The sequence below is a fragment of the Pristis pectinata genome, chromosome 21 (genome assembly GCF_009764475.1).
Source record: "Pristis pectinata isolate sPriPec2 chromosome 21, sPriPec2.1.pri, whole genome shotgun sequence".
In the NCBI taxonomy this organism is placed as follows: Eukaryota; Metazoa; Chordata; class Chondrichthyes; order Rhinopristiformes; family Pristidae; genus Pristis; species Pristis pectinata.
In genome coordinates, this window is record NC_067425.1 from 15348324 (window position 1) to 15363901 (window position 15578).

Consider the following 15578-nt stretch of genomic DNA (forward strand, 5'->3'; position numbering starts at 1 on the left):
TCAAGGTATTACACAGAAGTGACATAAAACACCAAGCTTCCTAAATAGGTTTCAGGGTATTCAAACACTGAGTCAATGGGCTAGATTATAGGAAGTGTCTTAAAAGAAGAGAGACATCTGGAGAAGTGAAGAAGCTTAGTGAGTGAATTCCAGAGATAAGGTCAAGGTAGTTGAAGACCCAGGTACCAACAGTGGTGCAATTAAAACTGTGGATATGCAAGCTGCCAAAATGGGATGTAAAGACTTTGGAAGATTGCTGGCCTGGGAGAGACTAGATATAGAGAGGGGAAAAATCTTAGGGTGGGATTTGAAAGCCAGTCTGAAAGGTATTATCAGATTGGAAGCTCGTGTAGATCAAGAGCAACATGGATGATGGGTGACTGGGACTGTGCAAGATATGGGCAGCAGAGTTTGAGTAGGAGAACACTAGAGTAATCAAGTATAACATAACAAAAGCACGGAAATGGGTGTCAGCAGCAGTTGTGCTGAGGAAGACACAATTACAGAGAACTAAATAGGCAGTCTTGGAGTAGAATAAAAGCAGAAAATGCCGGAAACACAGCAGGCAGCATCTGTGGAAATAGAAGCAGAGTTAATGTTTCAGGTCAAAGACCCTTCATCCCTTGGTGGAGTGGAAAGTTGATGAATCTCTTATCTGAGTCAAGAATTTCTTGATTCAAAAAGTCAAGAAATAATAATTTCTTTAATAAAGAACTTTTTATAAAATATTTGTATGTATGCAAGTATGTGAAGCAATTTCAGTTATCTAACACATATAAATTTTGAGAACTGGTCATTTGTGAAACATCATTTGGTTTAGGCTAAATGTGATGGAATGAAGAAACAGATGGATTCAATGGAAATGGAAGTGATGGAAGCTCGGCTTATCAAAGCAGCAGATTTAAATGGAGAATTGGATGATGATGAGTCTGGTTAGTGGTTCATTTTCATTGTTTGAACATTTTAGACATTATTCTTTTATAGCCAGGAACCAACATACTCTTATCTGCAGATTTATCAACAATTTCCACCATTGTGTTATTGTTCCATGTACTCAAAAAAGAAAACAGATGCAACTGCAAATTTTATTTTCATATATTTAAGATCTCCTGCTATCATGAGCTCTTGAATATAGCAATCCATTCAAAAACCATCAAAATTTCATTGTTGAAATTTAGACAGGTTTGAATATACAGCAAAGCTGAGATCTTCAGTGCAGTTTTTTTTTTGTTGTTTGAAGTAGTGGTTTCTTTTAAAAGTACCTCTTTATTTACATAATGCAAAATCTTAATAATGGCATGTTGGATGGTATTTACATATATGTGAATTTAAATGGGAAACTTTAGGCTGTTGGCATATTGCTTTTATTTTCTTCCCATAGGTGGAGAATGGAGAATGAAGTATGAGCGTGCAGCAAGAGAGATAGATTTCACCAAAAAAACGACTGCATCAGGAATTTGAGGACAAACTGGAGGTTGAATTACAGAGCAAAAGGCAAATGGAGCGAAAAGTGAGGAGAAATAAGGAACAATTATTAATAAATATTTTGCGTATATTTATAGATGAATATTAAAGCTCGGAGTGGTGCAGCACCTTGGAGCACTGACATTTGGTGCCTTTGATAAATTAAACAAAGGCACCAAATGTCAGCTTTCTTCCTTGCCATTGCTAGCTTGCCTCTTAAAATTTTGTCTTAAAGGAAACTGCATTTATTGTTTTCAGTGTGACTCTTACATGAGGCTGAATCTTGTAGGCTGCATTTGTCAATTTCAAAGGAAATCAGTTGCTTAGCTATTTGAACAGAAGCAAGTCCCAGGTTTGTGTGCACCTGCTGTGGGGGTAAAATTTACTGAGTAATGGTTAGCACTATGAGTCTAGGAATGGAGCCCAGTCTTGCTGGGAATCTCTGGCATTATGGTGGAGAACTATATCTCAGATTGTGTTTTGGTCCAACGGTGCGAGATCTGAAGCTCCATTGATTTCACTGGAGATTCTAGGCCTGTAGATTAGGAGGCAAGAGGGGTGTAAATTATTATATTTGTTTATTTATCTTAATACTTTTCTATGTTTATTAATCATGGTTTGTTTTAATTATTTTATTTCAATTTTAATTGTTTTGTAATGTCTCTAAATCTCAGACGCTTTTTTTAAAAACCATTAAAATCACTTGCAGTTTTGACAACAGTCGAAGCTGCATCTTAAAGCTTGTCAGGGACATTCTAGGAGCAAGTCCTGGAGTCAGCCTCCTGAGGCCTAGTTGCCTTCCGGACCTTCCTGTTCAATTTGAAGGCTAATGAGGTTGTCCCTCCACAAATGAGTGAGATAAAATGATCCCACTCAGAATTTTCTTATCCACTATTTAAAATAGTACTGATTATTTGCAAAGTGTTTTTTTTTGTTGATATAGAAAAGTGAATTGTGTGTAAGTGGGAGGGCTGAGAAAGCTTCCATTTGCAATTCGTCACGGACTCTAAATAAGTTATTACATTGCAATATCTTTCCACAAATATTCTTTCCCCAAATCTTTTGATTGTGTAACTCTTATTTTGCCGAATTAATAGCTGCATTACACTGCAACCAACTATTCAACTCAGTTAACAGGATAAATTACATATTAGAAGTTCAGTTACAGGAATTCTTCACTGTGGCAGTTCAGAACTTCAACAAAATAGCGTCTTGATGTTATTTGACTCCACAAATATCCTTTCTTTTATGGTCCTCTTAGTGTGTTGGGTTTCAAGTCCAATTTCTTATCCATCATCAAAATCTTTTGCTTCTGCCTCAGCAACAAAGCATATCTCTATCTGTACTGTACCCCTATATATGTACTGTACCCCACCATCCAACCTTGCTTCCATTTTGGTAATTCTGTGGCCCTTAAACACATCTTTGGAACATTCAGGTGCTACCTCTATATTGCCTCCCTTCGCTGACTTAAAATAATACAGATGCAGTTATCCTATCTTTTTTAAATTGCCTCTAAATGACCAAAGAAGCTTTATCAAATATAAAACTTATTTTTAATTTTTGAAAGGCAGCTGGAAACTAGGGAGAGAATGAGAAGGCAAACAGTATTTTAGGACATTTAAAACTGTCTTGGGTATCACTTCTTTGACATGTTCAATATTAATGATCCTCAACTGACACTTACCACCACATCTTACTTGGTTAAATCCAAGTAATTAATGTAATGTAAGTTTCCATATATCAATGTGTATTGCATTCCAAAATTAACTAACAGCTAAAAATTCTGCAGCTACTACACTGATGCCTTTTTTAAAATCAATATGAACAAAGTCTTGCAGACCCAAAAGATTTTGTAAATAATTTGGCTGCAACTATATTAACATTAATACCTAACACTTGCTCTTGTGCTTTCAGATTGCAGACTTGCAAGCTGATAATGAAGAAATGCAACGTAGCATTCAACAGTTGAAGAAAAAATCCCAGCGACTTACAGCAGAACTGCAGGACACTAAGCTTCACCTTGAAGGTCAGCAAGGACGTAACCATGAATTGGAAAAGAAGCAACGAAAGTGAGTAAATTCACAAAACCCAAATTCTGAGAATGTAACCTCCTTTATTTGTTTGCCATAGGCTGGTTGATCTGGTACATCTTAATTTAAATCTATGTGATTTACAAATAGTAATGAGCTGCTGGTAATGGTGTTCATGCAGTACTAATACTGCCTATTATACATTTATGAAACAATGAAATAACCTTTTGGAATTGTGCAGTTTTACAATAATGTAATAGCCTTTCTAATTTGGAGCACGAGTCGGCTATTTAATGTCACAAGCCAAGTTTTTGAACATTATACAGCAGCTTCTTATTCCCTCGTTCAGCAAAAAAAAATCTAAATTGTAGAATCATTAACTGAGCTAAATCTACTGCTTTTTGTGGGAGCTAGCTCCCAGTTCTAACAGCTATCGTGCAACAATTATTTCTTTAAAATGTTTGGTCCTCATTTTGAATTGTTCAACATTCTTTCACTGTCCCAAAAAGAAATTGTCTTGATCAGCTCTATCAATTCACCCCTTTAATTTCTATATTGCATGGAATACAGTTCCCTGCCATCATCCAACCTTGCTTCCATTTTGGTAATTCTACAGTTCCCTCCTTTCAAGAGCAATATGTATCTTTCAATGGTACAGTGCCTGGAACAACATAAGTACTTCATGTAATAAGAGCAAGAAGAACCTGAAATCACTTAAGTTACATTTGTAGACTGGAATATAAATTCACTTAAGTAAATTTTGAAGCCTTGTAGGGAATAATTTTTAATTTTGCTCGTGTTAAACTGAAAGAAATTGCAGCTCATAAGAATGATATGGGCAAGAAGTTTCACATCACAGAGATGGGAGAGGTTGATGGAGAAATAGATCACAATCTTCATAAGCATACATGTTTGAAGCTAACTTGCACATTAATTCATCAAGGAACAGCAGTATAAATGACTTGGAGGAAGACTGAAGGATAGATATTTTGGGGACTGTATGGGTTTGGGGACTGTATGGGTTTGGAGCAATGAATGATTAGTTATATGGAATATATCTGAAGCACAATTGTATAAATGACTTGGAGGAAGACTGAAGGATAGATATTTTGGGGACTGTATGGGTTTGGGGACTGTATGGGTTTGGAGCAATGAATGATTAGTTATATGGAATATATCTGAAGCACAATTGTATTTTTTGAAGTGGAGCCAAATGAAGGAAGTCCCAGTGCTGGACTTTGAAGGAGATGTACATGATATGATTGATGGTATAAAAAACCTTGGAGAACTGAGGAGGGATATCACAGGCAAAGTAACAGAGAATGTTATTTGTGACTTTGCTTTCAGAGAAGTGGGAGCAGCAGAAACCAGATCTAGAAATACAGTTAGGAAGATGTGGGAAACAATAGATATAACCTTGGGAAGCATGAAAGTTCAAGCATTTTGGAATGATAGCTTGTAAATTTGCATGGGAGATGGGTCAAGGATGAGTTTTTGAGGGAGGAACAGAGGCTTTGAAAGGGAGTTGGGGTGACCATATCTTGCCATTTGTGAAAAGATAGTTCTCATCTAGATTTTCTGGTGCATAAGCGGGAACAGAGTTGCAGCGCTGTGCAGATTTTTAATATGACTATTTGAATATTTCTTTAAAAAAAATACCAAGTTTTATTTTTAAAGTCCAATTCAGTATGTCAAATTGTGAGGGCATTTCAGTTTCCTACAAAACAAAGCATAGACATTATACTAGAATATCGTGTGACATATAAACCCTTAATTTGTTTTATTCACTTGCTGCCAAGGTCAGCATTTATTGCCCTTGTGAAGCTAGTGGTGAGCTAGTTTCTAGAACCACTGCAATTATTATGGTGAAGATACTTGCATGTGCTGATGTTATTGTAGAGAATTGCATGATGTTGAACCAACAGTGATGAAGGGATGATGATATACTGTATGTACAAGTCATGATGCTAAGTGACGTGAAGGGGAACGTAGTTATGGTACACAGGTAGTTTGAATTATTAGACAATACCTAAGCTGTGGCTTTGAGTCAGCATATGTCTAGTTAACAACATACTTTTTAAAATAATGTGTCTCATGTCTAGGAAGCTTTAAATGTATTGGAAGAAAATTGATTTTATGACATCTTGGGGATTGTCCCATGTGTAACACCTTATCACCAACAGCAAGTTAGAATTATGCTGTTTGTTCTAATGTTTTCTTTAACTTTCTTATTCCAGGTTTGACAGCGAGTTATTGCAAATACAAGATGAAGCTCAAAGAGAAAAAATTCAGAAAGAGAAACTGAGCAGAGAAAGAGACAGTTTTATAGCAGAGATATTCAGTCTAAAGCAACAACTGGACGTATGTACCACCATAACCATAAAAAAATTGATCAAATTTGTTAGCTTTGATCAGGATTTGCAAATAACATTGAATAGACCAATAACATAAATCAAATCTTATATTGTCTTTCTTTTTCTCTATGCTTCATGGATATGTTGATTGAAAATTTAAAAATGGTTCATGGCTCATAAATTGTATTGTTAATAGTTTTACTACACTGGCTAACAAGACTTGAGCATCTGTAAATTTGTAGAACCTTAAGCAACAGAAGTTTTGTTTTTAACTTGTTTACAGCAGGATTTTACTATTGATCTATGGCCTGGCACAAAACTTGTGGATTACCAGGCAGCAGTGATCCCTGCCCTATCTGCTTTGAGATCCAGGTTATCTACAGTACCATATAAAGGCATTGAAAATATACCACCAATGATTTCTCTGCAAAATCCTCCAAATTCACTGGAAGGACAATTGAGTCAATGTCAGTTTCCTCTCATAGATCAATATCCCTAATATTGAAATAGAAACTAGAAATACTTAGTCAGATGCATTGGGCCAAGGCATATTATTCACATGCTTGACACCAGATTCCTCAAATGGAAATGAGTGAAATTACCTGGTGGAAAACAAAAAAGATTCAAGGATGTGCTCAAAGCCACTTTGAAGAAATGCAAAATCCCCACCACATCTCCACCAACTCCTGTGAATCTCTGACCCATGACCAAAGTGGGGAAGGAGCATTTGTGATGGTATTAAGAATCTCAAGGTGACAATGGGGAGCACACAGAGGCCCTGTGTAAATAGCAGAAAGAATAGACTACCTCACAAACTAATGTCGGCCATTACTTGCCCCATTTATAGAAGTATTTGTGATTTCCAAATTGGCCTCATTAGCTAACTCCAAGCCCACAAAACCAAAGTACAAGTAACTTTGATCCCAAGGGACTGTCTGCAAAGATTGTATTTATTGAATTTTTTTAATTGAGCAAATTTCTTAATGTAATAATATTGAAATTTGTAATGTCCCAGTTAAAGTTCTTTCCAGCATCACCATCCACAGAAGGAAGCCATGTGATGCATCATTATCTGTGCCAGCTCTTTGAAAAAGCTATCCAATTTGCCACAATCCCTGTTCTTTCCACACAGCCTCACAATTATTTTCTTTTCAATGATATATCCAATTCTTTTAAAATATTGAGTCTGTTTCCAGCTCTGTAAAACATAATTAATTATTGTTAATCCTGTTTTTTTGCCAGTGTCCTCTGGTTACTGATATTCCTTCTGGTGGAAACCTTATTTTATTGAAATATTTCTTTATTTGAATGTCTTAAAGGAACAAAGAAAGGTGGGATGGTAGTGAGATTTAGGGAAAAGAATCCAGAACTTAGGGCTGTTGAAGGTTCTACACTAGCATTTCTATATCTGGTTGCCCAAAATATCTGTCCTCAATTTTCAATCTATTTCTCATCTGTTTTGCTGCTGCTCAGCCACACCATCCATAAAGACCCCATATGGTTCCATAAGTATACTGATGACCTCCAGCTGTACCTTGCCATCACCACTGGTGATTTTCTACTGCTGTAACATCTGACTATTTGAATATATTCCTTGATACCCTCCTTTGCTCAATCCTCACTAAATTCATTCTCTAAAACACTACACTCCCAAGTCCTACCTCATTGCTGTACTATTTACCCATCACCTCTGCACTTGCCTACGGTGGTTTTCAGTCCAGCAACATCAGCATTTTAAAAATTCCCATCTTGCATTCCTATCCCTCTGTGACCTCGCCCGTTCCCATCTCTTGTTTCCTCTGTTTCTCTGCAGGCCTCCAATTTTAGTGTCTTGGACAATCTAGGTTTTAGTTGCTCTACTTTTGATCTCCGTGCTTCAGCTACCAAGCTTAAGTTGGAATTCTCTGCTTGAGCCTCTCCATTTTTCACCCAATTCTCTTTCTCTCCTTTGTGATGCTCCTTAAAATTTAGCAGTTTGACCAAACTTTTGATGACATGCCCTACAAGCACTGCCTACCTTGATGACAAACGTGGTTTGAAAATGAGCTGTGAAGTGTATTGAGACATTTTTGCTACCTTAAGGATGCTAAATAAATATTTGCTGTTATTGCTGCTTCTTTTTAGGCCTGAACATTTAAATGTTCATCTGCATGGATTTACTGGTCAAACCAGCGTCCTCCATGGTGACCTATTTTGTGACACAGGAAATATTACAAATGAAAACATGTTTTCTTATCTGTTTTACACAAGGATGCAATCATTCATGACATTTCACATCTTTCATACTCTCCTCAGAATTCAATCAACAGCTAATATAGCTCAAAGCAAGAATACAAGTTGAACTTCTTTAAGCCACATGGCCGAATCAATCCTGTGTTTTCATACTTGTCAACAAGTTCATTTGATTTATAAAAGTAATTATTTGGAGTTAAGTACCATATTTTAAATTTCACAGATTTCATTCATTTTACTCTGTGACTATGGTGTCTCCTGGTTTATCCGCTACGTCATAGTCAAACAACTAATTCACAGCTACTGTTTTAAATGCAACTGGTTAATTGTTGATTTTTGTTTCTCTTTACATTGACTACTAGGATAAAGATTCTGAGATTATCACTGTAACCCAGAGGGCAGAGAGATTGGATGCAGAACTGCAGGATCTATCTTCTCAAGAATCTAAGGACGAGGCTTCACTTGCTAAAGTGAAGAAGCAGGTTCGTGAGTTGGAGGCCAAGGTTAAAGACCAGGAGGAGGAGCTGGATGAACAAGCTGGAACAATTCAGATGCTTGAACAGGTAGAATCATTTTCTTGAACGAACAATTTAGTATGATATGGAAAGCACAATGCTCATTAATAAGTTGTCAAATTGAACACTTAGAAGTTGGAAGCAAAATATATTGTACTATTGAATGATGTATGAAGTCTTGACATATGAATTTGGAGCTTCCAGTCTACCAATGTATCGGAAAAAGTGAAAATGCAATTGCATTGTTATAATGCAGAAATGTTGAACAATTGATAGAATGCACTGCAGCTTCTCACCTAGGTTACCTATGCACTCTACCTTCAAGAAGGACAAGGGCTTCAGGTGCATTGGAACACAATCTCCAAATTGTATACCATCCTGATTTGGAAATATGTTGCTGTTCTTTGATTTTCGCTGCGTCTAAGTCCTGGAATTCCCTACCCAACAGCATTGAGGGAGTGGATTCACCAGGAGAACAGCAACAATTTGTAACAGTAACTCAGTACCACCAATCAAACTCAGTTAGATATGGGCAACAAACACTGGCCTTGCCAGCAGCATCCAGATACTTAAAAAAAAGTAATTTTTAAAATACTTCTTGATGCCCATAACATTTTTCATCTTTTCCCTCTGTTTTTTCTCCTTTCAATAATTATACTTTTATTTTAAAATTGCCTTTCTCCTTCAGTTATCTTTTTGATCATAATGCTACACATCTTGTATTAGGAGAATTTTGGTATGTGAAGTGCACACCGTAAGAGTATCATTTTGTTCTGCAATTTGTCAGCCATTTAAAAAAGTTAGCATTTCCAATGAGTGATGCAGAAGTGAATACTGTGACCTTGGCAGTGCTGGATCTATTCATTTGAACTTCTGAGTTGCTCATTAACTCTCACATCCTTCCAAGCCACTTTAACAATTTCCATGTCAGTCAGCAATTTAGAAGCTCCTATATCTGATTATTATCCATTGACGTTCTGTGGAAAATGTGGGAATGTCGTAACTGTGTGAGAACAAGGTCAGGCTTGTCTGCGATGACTACAGCATTAAATCACTTTGTCTGGGATCACGCTTGGTCAGGGCACTGGGCACCTAACAGCCAGAGAATTAGTACCATGATGAAAGGAGAAAATAGTTTCAAATAAAGCATTGTTACTTTGCACATGTCTTTGGTAATTCATTTCGATATCAGTTCAGTTCTCCCAGAGTACAATGTTTTTCCTCAAATTCAGGCCAAACTTCGGCTGGAAATGGAAATGGAGAGGTATAGACAAACTCAAGCAAAGGAAATTGAGAGCAAAGAAGAGGAAGTGGAAGAAATTAGGCAGTCTTGCCAGAAGAAGGTCAGTTTTATTATCGTAATAGTTATTGACATATGAATATTGTCATTAAATGGGTAACATTTGAATATCTAATTTTAGGCATGCTCATAGCTGCTGCATTGCATACACATGGTATTTTTAATTGTATTTGGGCTGTGTGACATGAACATATGAGAAGTTAAAATTAAGATGAGCATTTACAACAATCAGGTTTTTCTTAAAATCAGCACTGATAAAATAAAATAAGTAAGAATAAATGTATTCTTCCGTAAAAGGAAATTTATTACAACTTTAAAAAAAAAGGCATAATAGTTTCTTGGCAGCTAAGATAAAACTCCTTTCATATTGATTATTATATTCTTCAAAGCCACCTTAGTTAAGATCAAACTTTCTTTCTGAATATAAGATAATTTGTGATTAGGTATTTATACATATATTATGAAAGATCAATACTTTGCATGTGTGGAGCTAGTCAGCTGCCAGATAAGCAATCCCTGTTTGTCATTTTATTGTACTCATTATAAATGATTTGATGCAAGGATGTAAATTGATAAATTGGAGACTGCAAAATAGGAGCAAGAGAAAATAACCTTCTGTGTGTTGTCAATGTGACTGTGTGCCTTCCTGTTTATTGAATAGCACACCTTGTCACTTTCTGATGGGATTTTATGCCAGTGATTGTCTAGAGTTTATAATCTTCTGTAAACTGGTCGAACAATATTAGCCAATATTGTTCTGCAATATAAGGTAACTCACCTTCTCTGTTTATATCAGACTGACCAGTTCTGCTGTTGGTCATCTATCTGTAATATTTTCTCATTCTTCTTCTCTTCATTAGCGCCACTTGACCTGTTGTGCATTTCCTACAGCTCTGCATTTCGCATTTTTAATGTTACCTTGTGCACTCCCTTGGTATTAAGGGAATTGAAGTATTTGGGGTGAATATGGAAAGACTATAACACAAATGGCAGCAGGAATAACCAATTTGGCTCCTCACACCTGTTTTGCTATTTAGTAAGATCATGGCTGAATTTTCACCTTAGCACCACATTTCTACCACTAACCCCATATCCTTTGAAATAACTGCAGAGCTGAAAGATCAGCCCTGATCTTATTCAATAGTCGAGCAGGCACAAGGGTCCAAATCCCTATTCCACCTGCTATTTCTTATGTTCAGGTCTTAGATTATTCCAAAACTCTCCTGGCCAGCCTCTCATCTTCTGTCCTATATAAACCTATGCTCTTCCAAACCTCCACAGTTTTTATACTTACTCATTTTAGCATGGTTGCCACAACAAACACACCTCAATTTAAAATCCATCCTTCCCTACCTGGTTCCTTGCCTACTCTGGCACATTTTTTCAGATTTCACATTTTTTTCCCTACAAGGGATGACAAAGGATATATGGCAGAGAAACAGGCCATTTGACACAATTAGTCCATGCCAACATTTATGCTCCATTTAAGATTCTGCCATCTTTCCTCAGAAGCTTAAACATGTACAATTTGTTCACCTCTTTCACTTGGTGTACCATGTAACTTAAGACCAGAAAATAAAATAATATAAAATAAAGAAGCTCTTTCTGAATTCCGGATTGGTATCTTATATTGATGTCCTCAAGTAATACTCTTCCCTAGAAATGGTAACATCTTCTCTCTATCCATTCCATCAAAACATTTCAAACTTTAAAGACCTCTACAAGGTTATTTCTCAACCATCTCTCCAGAGAAAAGATACCTGGTCTTTTGTATCTCTACAATCAGATCAGCGTTGATCTCATTAAATGGTAGAGCAGGCTTGAGGGACCAAGTGACCTGTTCCTGCTCCTGTTTGATACATTCATATACTTTACTGAGATATTTAGCCTTCCATTTCTAGTACTCTTGTAAGTCTTGACTGCATGATCTCAATGGCACTTTATCATTGTTAGAATATGTGACCAGAACTGTGTCCTTGATTCGTTTGGACCTGTCATTCTAACCTCTGACTCATCTGATTTTAATCACTTTGTGGCTGGTCATGCTTCCACCTTTTGGGTCCTCAGCTCTCCCCACTGTGCTCCCTCCCTCAAAGCCTGCTTCAATGACCAGTCCTTTGGTCATCCGTCTTGATGTATCTGTTGCTTGGTATCAGTTTTTTGTTTGATAAGTACTCCTGCTCAGTGCCCTGGAATATTTCATTTCTTAAGAGGGAATCTATATTTATACTGCACACATGCATGCCACTTACTCAGAGAAAAAGATCTATTTCTACTTGGGGAGGTGGGGGGATTTCCATATTGAGAAGCTGGAAACTCTGGTTTTCACCACAAAGACACCCACACTGCCCCTACTCCTAATTGAAAACAATGACCCTCAACCGATTACTTGATTAGCAACCTGACTCTGACCCTTAATGAGACGTGCCTCTGATTTTCTCTGCTAACCCACCTTCCTAGACCATTCCCCAGAACTCAGCTTCAGTCACAGGAAGTTCATTTGTTAAAGATGAACTCTTGATCTTTCAATCTACCTTGCCATGACCTTTGCACCTTATTTGTCTACCTGCACTGCACTTTCTCTGTAACTGTAATACAATATTCTGCATTTTTTTTCTTTTGTATTACCTTGATGTGTATGGAATGATCTGTCCAGATGGCATGCAAACAAAAGCTTCTCATTGTATCTCAGTACATGTGACAGCAATACAACAATTACCAATAACCATTTTCAATGTTGACCTTTGGTGCAACTGAAATTTGTAGCATTAACCCACAACTAAACCAGTCATTGGCGTTCTGTTGCAATGACTATTGAGCATACCTCGAAGTTGCGCTGGAATTTCTGGACACATCCGAAGAGCTTAATTAGCTGCAAATTGCTTTGAGGACTTTGAGTTTAAGGAAGACACTATTAAAAATGCAAATCTTTAAAGGAGATTTGCAATTAAATTTGACAGGGCATTGAGGAAGACCATTCTTCCTTATTCCCTAATCTCACAGGAATACACCCCATCACCCCATACAGATAGGGTAGCCCTGCTAAGAATTGTGCCGTATTATTCTTGGAAGCAATGCTGAATAGACTCTTGAAAATCTTGCCTCCCTTTGACTGTATAAACATTTTCTTTATTCCAGTCGATCTTGAGATTGTTAAAATTGATTTTCTTTAATCGTGAGTGTAATTAATATGATTTAAGGTAAGGTAATATTACTTAAGGTATATTCATAAGGTAATATTTTTTGTAAGGGGCACTGCATAACTTCTAGAAGGTAAGTGGAGGGCAATTAACAGATAAATCTGAATCTCTGTTTAGCATTACCTAGGCTTTTGTGATTGCTTACGTAAGTGATTTATAAATAAATACGAATCCATTTATATTGAAAGATGTATTATTAAATTTGTGTTCTCATACCTTTTCATTTTTATTTTCTCAGTTAAAACAATTTGAGCTGCAATTAGAAGAAGAGTATGATGATAAACAGAAAATTTTGAGAGAGAAAAGAGATCTGGAGAACAAACTTTCTGTAGTCAGTGAAAAGGTAACATTAAATCCTACATGAAGAATTGAGTAACTGTTCAGTTTTGATGTGACATACAAGATTTTGAGATTTAGTTGGATTATAAAAATGAGATCCACTAAAGCTTAAAATCAATAATGTTGAGCATTTTGTTTACTCATGCAGTGCAGAAACATGACAATGACCATTTTGAGTCAGAGGGCCAGTTTTTTTCCCGTGCATTCTATGTAATTCATTTTAAAAACATTAGTACTTTAACTGTGGCTTTTGGAAAACAATACTGCTTAGAAAATAGACTGTAAAAGTGGCGAGGTTCTGAGAAGTGCATGAATAGAAGCCCCAGTGAGTTTCAGGGGAGTGTGGAAAACATCACTTGTGAGCCAGATGCTGAACCATTGAGATTTTCAAATAGTTAGGTAGTGGATTATTGGAATTTTACTGAAAAGAGGAGATTTTTCTTCTGTCTCAAGTAGAGATAGCTGATCGCTGGTCCAAATGGTGTCTGAATCTACTTTGAAGGAAAGAATAGTGTGGATAAACTGCAGAATATATTTATATTTATATATATATATATATATATATATATATATATATATATATATACTATATATATATATATATATATAAAATGAGCTTCCCCAAGCACCCATCAATGCAATAAGAAGAAAATAATGTAAGCTAAAGAACCAGGAATAGACTGTTTGGCCACTCAAATCTGTTCTGCCATTCGTTAGGATAGCGGCTGATTTGATCTGATCAACTTCCATGATTGTTTCCCATAACCTGTCATTCTCCTGTGGTCGAGAAGTCTATCAATTCCAGCCTTGAATATTTTTGATGGCTTAGTCTCCACAGTTGCCAGAGATAAAGAATTCCAAAGATTCATGACCATCTGAGAAAAGAAATTTCTCCTCATTTCCATCTTAAACAGGCAATTCCTTACTGTGAAACTGTGCCCATCAGTTCTTGGTTTCTCCACAAAGGGACTATATTCTATGTATAAGATCACCTGTATTTCTTATAAACTCCATTGAATACAGACCCAAACTGTTCAATTGTTCCTAATTAGATAACTTCTTCACCCAGGAATGGACCTAGTGAAGCTTGCCTGAAGTGCTTCCACTGAAAGTAAATTCTCCTTTAAATAAGGAGACCAAAGCTGTAAGCAGTACTCCCAATGTGGTCTTACCAATACCCTGCATAGTTGTTGTACTCCATTGCCCTGGCAAGAGGAGCGGGTCTGAACGACCTTGGTTCGAAAGTAGGTCTGGGGGAAGGGAGAGTTCCTTCAGCATTGAGAAAATGGAATCCAGTGTGATGATAGCCTCGTTTCGTTTTTTTTAAAGAGTCCAAAACACCTTTTTTCACAAGTCCAAGAAAAGAACCTATAATTTATCTACTGAGTCTTTTTCTTGCTGCTGGGCAGAGTTTCCACTGTAAAATATGTTTACACCATAAAATATGTAATTTTTTGAGAAAAGTTTATTACTGGTAAAACTATGAATAGAATATTGAAATTACTATAAAATTGTATTGGTTAGACTTGCAATTTTAGTGCAATACAAGAAGTTTGAATCTTAAGATATTACTGGCTTTTTTTAAATTAGGTCAGTGAAAGAGATTTTGAAACTGAAAAAAGGCTACGCAAGGACCTTCGACGTACAAAAGCTCTTCTGGCTGATGCCCAAATAATGCTGGACCACTTCAAAAATAATGCACCTAGCAAAAGAGAAATTGCGCAGTTGAAAAATCAGGTAATCCTTTCTAGTCTTGTTCATTATATAGTTTATAGTTTCTTAAAGTGACCAAGTATTATTAATCAAATTCCTCTGATGTTGAAGTTTAGATATTTGAGAAAAATACATTTAAAAATTCAATATAATTTAAAAAAAATATATATGTGTGTGTGTGTATGTATATGTGTGTGTGTGTGTGTATATATATATATATATATATATATAAATATAAAAATAAATCCACTACTCTCCAACTGTACCTATCCCAGCAGACTAAAGGAGACTAAGAGAACAGTAGAACACTAATCATAATTTTCACAGGAATTGACCAAAAAAATTTGAAGGGAATAAATATTACCATCCTATTCAAGGAAGAATACAAGCAGCCTAATAACTCATCATCTGTCTGAAATGCACACCAG

General features: G+C 36.3%; 1 protein-coding gene across 1 annotated transcript in view; it reads left to right on the plus strand.

Annotated features, from left to right (window-relative positions):
- LOC127581194 (unconventional myosin-XVIIIa-like) overlaps nt 1-15578 on the plus strand; it is a 181907-nt gene that overhangs the window by 134361 nt on the left and 31968 nt on the right. Inside the window, 9 exon segments of the mRNA XM_052035300.1 lie at nt 821-932; nt 1382-1434; nt 1436-1510; nt 3382-3536; nt 5735-5858; nt 8446-8646; nt 9831-9941; nt 13337-13441; nt 15028-15174. Of these exon segments, the coding sequence (XP_051891260.1) occupies nt 821-932; nt 1382-1434; nt 1436-1510; nt 3382-3536; nt 5735-5858; nt 8446-8646; nt 9831-9941; nt 13337-13441; nt 15028-15174 (1083 nt within the window).